Raw genomic sequence first — 7,589 nt, forward strand, 5'->3', positions numbered from 1 at the left:
GGATTACACTGTGTTTGATTGAGTTAGTGTGATTGTTTTTTATTGATGGGCACTAACACAACTCACACACTGCATTAGAAGATTATATATGCACTCAATTTCTACGATCTGGATGTACAATATGGAACTTTCTGTAGCTAGAGGGTTCTTTTGTGATAAACATACTTTTCCAGCTAATCAGTGTTGTTGTTTTTTTAAACTAGTACACAACTGTCCTTCATGAAGAAGGCTTTCATTGCTCTAGATAGTTGGTTAATGTTCTTAAGCGAATTAATGGTTTGGAGATACCTGGAATATTTGTGCTGCAATTTTCTCACTGCCTCTTGAAAAAACCACCCCCACAAACTACTATTTGCTATTTCTGAAGGGAAACACACCTCCTGGGTAATTAGCAGCAGATTTGTAAGGAGATTTCCCACCCCCATAAATATGGAGAGGGGAAAAACGATTTGGATCTCATGCAATGAGGTCCAAATTTTAATCGCTACCTGTTTGCTTTTTAAAAAAACACCTTAAATCCATAAAAATGATTCACGTGTCACTCAGTATGGACCTGAGAGAAACATTGTAGCCTCATGTTCAGTCCTAGGCATCTCCAGTTTAAAAATATGATGAAACAAGTGACCCTTTGTGTGCACATTATAGTAGTATAGCAAAAATGCCACAAATCTCCAGCACTAGTGTCTGCTCTAAAGGCAACCAATAGCCAGCTAACACATCCAACTACTCAGGCAAATGAACAGTTGGATGCATTTGCTTGCTGTTGGTTACCTTTAGAAGAGACACTGGTACTAGAGATTTGTGGCACATAGTAACAATATAAAAAGTAAACGTTATTTGAGATAAATCACTGTCAGCTTGATCCACATAGTGAGCTGCTGCAGATGCAAGTAGAAGTGAAACCACCTGTGCAAAGATGTAGGCCAAAAATCTTCCTTGTCTATTAAGCAGACTGAATGAACTCTGGGGAAATCTGAAATGAAAAATGTGTATTATTTATTTATTTATTTATTTATTTATTTATTTATTTATACCCTGCTCTTCAGCCAAAAGGCTATCAGAGCGGCTTACAAACTGTTAATTAGACATTGCCCTGCCCTCAGGCTTACACTGTGCTTCATACAGTTGCATCCTAAGAGCTAAATCTGATGTTTATCCTGCCTATAGTAGAGCCATTGAAATAAATGGGGCATATGTAAGTGATGATTAACAAATGCCATTCATTTCCATGAGTACACTCTAGTTGCAGGGAGCCTGAACCTGCTTTTAAGATGAGGGTTCAACACTGGCAGAAAGGTGGTTATTAATTTTGCCTACTTGCAGGTATTCGCAAGGAAAGAACAAATTACTTTCCCTATCATTGTCACGGAAGAATCCTTTAAGATTTTTACAAGCACAATGTGTACTTGACAGTGTCCTCCATGTGGTCAGTATTGCTTATTCTCAACTAAAGCCCGATACAGGCGGGCAAAAAGTGCTGTCCTGTGGGCGGGATGAGGGCTGACCATCCCCACACTCACAGTCCTCCCTGCACTAACCAGGCACCATCTTGGTATGTGCCCGTTCAGATGGCACACACCATGATGAAATCCCTTTGGCTCAGCGCCCAAATGGTGCTGTGCCAAAGGGGCATGATCAAGCAGCTATAGCGCTGCTTTGCAGGCACAAAAAGGAGCTGGAAAAAATGGCTCCTTTTTGTGCTCTGCAGAGGCCGGATTGGTGCCATGGCGTTTGTTTGCTCCAGCACCGATCCAGGGTAGAAAGGGGTGGCATCTCACCACCCCTTCCTTCCCATTTGTACAGGGCCTAAGTGTGCATAGAATAGACTGCAGGCAGTTTTTTTTTTATTATTCCTGGGAGGGCTTAATGACAATCACTATATTAATATTTCTTAATCCTTAATCATTTAGTACACTTACAATTGATAATTCCTGGGGAGGCTCAATGACATAACAGTCTTGGTGGTCCAATTTTGCCAGATCATTGGGAGGCGGGGGGGAGTAGGTATTGGGATCCATGTCTCATTGGAGATAACAATGGATTTAGCCCTAAATATTTATGTTTATCTATTTGACTATTCTGACAGAACAAGATCTTTGATAACCAGTAAAATCCAGTGACCCCTTAGTATCCTCTGGGATTTGGTTCCATTCCAGGACCCTCGTGGATACCAAAATCAGTGGGTGCTCAAGCCCCTTTATAAACAATGGCATTGTAGAATGTTTTCCCTTACATGAAATGGCAAAATCAAGATTTGTTTTTTGGGGAAAAAACTGGATTTTATATTCAAACCATGGATGGTTGGAAGCAGAATCTATGGATGTGGAGGGCTGACTGTACACCCAAAAGCCACCGTAGTGTAGTGGTTTGAATGTTGGACGATGACTGTAGAGAACAGGTTCTTATCCCCTGGTCATCCATAGAAAAACCTACAGGGTGATTTTGGGCAAGTCACACTCTCTCAGCCACAGAGGAAGGCAAAGGCAAACCCCCTCTGAACAAATCTTGTCAAGAAACCCCTGTGATAGGTTCGCCTTAAGGTTGCCATAAATTGGAAACTACCTGAAGGCACACAACAATACTATATAAACAACAAACACATTTGTTGAGTCATATCCTATATCTTTCTATACTAGAGAAGTGTTGACATATCACTAAACTCTCACATACATATACATGCTGGGCTCAGTCTGTGTAGCACCAGAGCTACTATGTGTAGCAGCAATGGTTGTGTATGTTTGCTGTTGCTATGTTCCTTCAGGTTGTTGAGGACCCTAAAGTGAACCTATCATGGATTTTCCTGAGGATGAGTGTGACTCACTCCGTGGGTTTGCATGGTCAAATGGGGAACTGAACTCTGCTCTCCAGAGTCATAGTCCAATGCTCAAATCACTACACCACGCTGACTATCTGTGCGTTTTACCCCAGAAAAATGAAATGAAACCTTGTTACTTACCTCTTCAGTGGAGAAACTGGAGCAAGAGGATGGTGCTTTGTATCCTACTTATTCTTGCCCAGAATAGAAATGGCCTAAGACATTTTGCTGCCTGAGTTGGAAAAGCAACTTGCCATCCCTCTGGTGAAAGTGTACAGCCCACAAAACCAGCTAAATTACTTTGGTGCTTGAGACAGAAAAACCCACAAGCACATTTCCCCGTCCCTGGCAGTAAAAAACAAATTAATAACAAGTTAAGTAATGAACATTATCTACCCTTTTATGACACTCAATTTTTGCTGCCTGAAGCAGCTGCCTCACTTTCTCTAATCCCTGACCGATGAAATTTATAAGTGTATTTAAAATGTGTGTGTGTGTGGGGGGGGGGGAACAAGCAAGAGAGGAAAGAGAAGGTGGAAATATATTGTACAATAATATTGACTAGCAGAAAGGGATTCAATTTTTATTTTCTACAACACTCATAATGTTTGACGGAAACTATGTATAATCTTTTGCTTGATTTTATAAAGCCCTACCAGCATTATGAAACTGTCACAGAAATCCATTTAATGCTGGTTTTAATATAGATTGGTTATATTTTCAGGCAGCTTTTAATATTCAGTATTGGAAAACAATGAAAACTGTCATAGGAAGACTCTGATGACCATAAATATGCCATTACGATTATTACACAAACTACTGAACAGTTCTTAATTACTTTTCCTAAATATTTTAACAAATAACTATTTGAGAGAGAGCTTTTAAAAAGTGTTATCAAGTAAATACACTGTTATCATTTACAAAACCAATCTTTAGCATTTTCCTCTCTTTTATGTTGTAGCAAACTGAGGGGTCGCCGAAACCCACAAGCCCTAAGGCTGGTGGCCCGCCGCTGGAAGAAGGAGTCAGGCAACCGAAAATCAAGAGAAACAAAACACCATTTATTACTGCAGGGCTGCAGCACACTCAGAGAGTGTTACCAAGACTGCAGCGCCCCCTATCGGGCTTATCTATCTTTTATACCTTCTCCCTACATCACCCCATGTAATGCAAGCCAATCACAGAAGCCAAAGAACCTTGTTACCTTATATGGTAACATCACCTCATGTAATGCAAGCCAATCACAGAAGCCAAAGAACCTTGTTACCTTATATGGTAACATCACCTCATGTAATGCAAGCCAATCGCAGAAGCCAAAGAACCTTGTTACCTTATATGGTAACATCACCTCATGTAATGCAAGCCAATCGCAGAAGCCAAAGAACCTTATTACCTTATATGGTAACATCTTTCTAAATACCAACTCATCTGATTCTGCTAGCATCTTGACTGCCCCTATTCACCCAAACTAAACCAGAGCCAGCGCCATTTTTAGGGTGTGGTCCTCTCATTTCCCCCCTTTTTCTTGTTACTGCAAATATCTATTTTGCAGTGACATCATCATACTTCTCACAATCCTCTAAGGAAATTTTTTGATATGCTTGGAGCATCATAACTTTTTCACCCAACATTCCATCTATCATTTTATGCATCATTTTCTGCAAGCATTGCATTATACAAGGTAAACACATACATAGAACCAATCCTATTATCACAATTAAAAATATTGTATAAACTATGCCTCTCATCCATCCTAAATTTGGTAGCCAAGATGTCAGCCACGACCACCAATCTCCAGTTGGTTGATATGTTTTTCTTACATTCTCAGCTATTTTATGCAATTTCTCCACATTTGTTTCAATTATTCCACTTTCATTAATATAATGACAGCAGGTAGTATTCAGCCACATACACAATCCTCCCTCTCGGCTTAACAGATAGTCTAATGCAATTTTATGTTGTACTAAAACCTCTGCCAAAGAGTTTACCTCTCTTTGTAGGGTCTCTAACCCCTCTGCCGATTGATTGGCTAAACTTTCCATTTGATATGATAAGATCCTAATCTGTTTTACATTCCATGCCACTCCTGTTCTGGGGCTAAGGATGGTCCAGAATCTCTCTCCTTTTGTCAAATATGTGTTATCAGGGTCATATCCGTATTTTTCATCGTACACTCGTTTTTTTAATCTGTGCCTATGCCAGCCAAATTGCCGATCCCAGGCCGCTGGGGGTTGATCCTGTGGGTGAAATCTTAATTCACCTGCCATAAGAGTCCCAACTGTACAGGTACCATTCCATGCATGAGGTAATATCTTTCCTGCCCATTGTCCACAGATCCAATACATCCCCGGGGGTAACCCTCCTATCCAATTGCCTGGGCCAGCCAACGGTCTTGTCTGTCTATTTAAGGCCCCTAAAAGTGTACGACTTCCTATTTGTCCAAATAAAGTTGGTCTACTTTGGTTATCACAGCCTAAGGGATAGAATAATTCTGAACACTTTTTACTATCGTTCAAATGTACAGTGAAATTGCAATTATTATAATCCCCTACATTCATACACTTTACCATCTCACTGTGACCATATCCCTGGCTTGCATTTCCCTTCCATGCTGTTTTCTCTATCAATTCCAATCTCTGAAAGTAATGAACACATAATACTGCCAGGGGCCTTTTGCTTTGTTCTAATAAAAATTGGGCCTTATCGGGGGTTGCAGGGTCTCCCACCCCGAAATATACCCTGGTCATATTCCATCCTGTCAAGCTCAAAGTTGCGGAAACTGTAATTGGCCAACCCTGGCCATGGTGTGAAGGGCCATGGGAGCATATCCAGCAACTGCTTTGATTAAATTCCTTGGAAATATTATTTACCATTTGGTGAAACCTATTTTGTCCCCATTCTCCATCACACCCCATGGGAAATATAAACATCATCACTATACATCCTAACAATAACATGTATCCCATAAGGTTCAATGTAACACCTCGCAAATGCGAGCTAAGAGGGCAAATTGAAGGGTCTAAGGAAAAGGGGTTGTCAGGGATCTCTATTTCCAAACAATCCCTTTCAAATGTCTCTGTGTTTTTATTAACCAAATGTCCCTTCTTTCTTTCAGAACTGCTCTCGGGTAGCAGTCCCTCCTGTTCTTCAGGGTGGAGCTTGGTCTCCTGACCCTGGAGAGGGGGCTCCTGTTGCGACGCTGCCCTCTCCTCCATCTGGAACCCTTTTCCTGGTAAGTTTTACCTTAAGTGGATTATCCTTGTTTGGTTGTGCTATCCACTTGTCAGGGGAGCTGGTGTGGTCTTTCTTTATGCGTGTGTAGTGGATCCAGGACTTCACACCTGCCAATTTCACTGCAGTTGGCGTTGTCAACAATACAATGTACGGTCCTTTCCACTTTGGTCCCAATGGTGTTATTTTCCAATCTTTTAGCCACACCGAATCCCCTGGAGAGAAAGAATGTAGAGCAGTAAAGGGGAACGGATACCTCACAATGCTCACATATTTGTGCAGTTTGTCCAATACTGAGCCAAGAGCTATAACTTCTTTGGCCAATCCTTTTGTTCCCAAAGCTCCTGGATTTTGGGAATTGTAGGTAGTGATTGGACTGACCATAGGTGGTCGTCCAAACACCAACTCGTATGGAGACAATTTTAAATGTTTAATGGGTGTACATCTTATCTTTAACAAAGCCATAGGTAACAATTGGACCCAATTCATTTCCGTTTCTTGATGCAATTTTCCCAAAATGTCTTTCAGAGTTCTATTCATCCTTTCAGTAACTCCTGATGATTGGGGGCGGTATGCACAGTGCAATTTCCATTTTATTCCCAAAAGGTCAGCCAGTGTTTGAATCACTTTGTGTACAAAGGCCGGCCCATTATCACTTCCAATTGTAAAGGGTATCCCTCCTCTAGGGATAACATCCCTCATCAGAATTTTAGATACTTGTTCAGCTTTTTCATTTGCTGTGGGCCATGCATCGACCCAACCAGAATAAGTGCATACAGACACCAGCATGTATTTAAACTTTCCCACCCTTGGCATTTCAGTGAAATCCACCACAATGTTTTCCCAAGGGCTCCTTCCCACATATTGTACTCCTGGGGGTAAGAGGGGTCCAGTACGGGGGTTGTTCATGGCACATACCTGACACTTCATAGTTACTCTCCTAACTATAGCTGTAACCCCATTTATGTAAAACTGTCTATTTAATAATTCTAACATAGCTATGGCACCACTGTGTGTCTGTTCGTGTACCCTCTGTATGAAAGCCTCAGCTAGGAAACTAGGTATAAAGACTCTATTTCCTGGAAATATGAAAAGCCCATTTAATCTTTTTGCTCCCTCTATTCTAGCCCATTGTTTTTCTTCTGGGGTGTAAATAATTTCTTTCGGTAATTCAGTGACTGTATTCAAAGTAAGAATCTGTGTATTTCCATTCCTGGCTGCCTCCTTTGCTGTGTGATCAGCTAAGCGGTTTCCTTTTTCAATTAGTCCATCTCCTGTTTGATGACCTCTGCAATGCATCACAGATACCGTCTTAGGCTTCCACACTGCTTCCAATAGCCTTAAAATTTCTTCCCGATTTCTAATCATTTGTCCTGCGGAATTTAAAAGTCCTCTTTCCTTGTACAATGCTCCATGGGCTTGTAAAGTGAGGAAGGCATATTTTGAATCTGTGTAAATGTTCACCTTCTTTCCCTTTGACAGTTCTAGGGCTCGATATAACGCAATCAATTCTGCCTTCTGGGCTGAAGTCCCTGCTGGTAGA

General features: G+C 41.1%; 1 protein-coding gene across 1 annotated transcript; it reads right to left on the reverse strand.

Moving 5' to 3' along the window:
• Positions 1-4,356: 4,356 nt before the first annotated feature.
• On the reverse strand, positions 4,357-6,041 carry LOC149319309 (endogenous retrovirus group 3 member 1 Env polyprotein-like). The gene has a single exon (XM_089508411.1). The coding sequence runs from the start codon at positions 6,028-6,030 to the stop codon at positions 4,357-4,359; it is 1,674 nt and encodes a 557-aa protein (XP_089364537.1). The 5' UTR covers positions 6,031-6,041.
• Between the last annotated feature and the right edge of the window lie 1,548 nt (positions 6,042-7,589).

The sequence above is a fragment of the Sceloporus occidentalis genome, unplaced genomic scaffold, assembly GCF_023333645.1.
Source record: "Sceloporus occidentalis isolate IW3139 unplaced genomic scaffold, rSceOcc1.0.p SCAF_2, whole genome shotgun sequence".
NCBI lineage: Eukaryota > Metazoa > Chordata > Lepidosauria > Squamata > Phrynosomatidae > Sceloporus > Sceloporus occidentalis.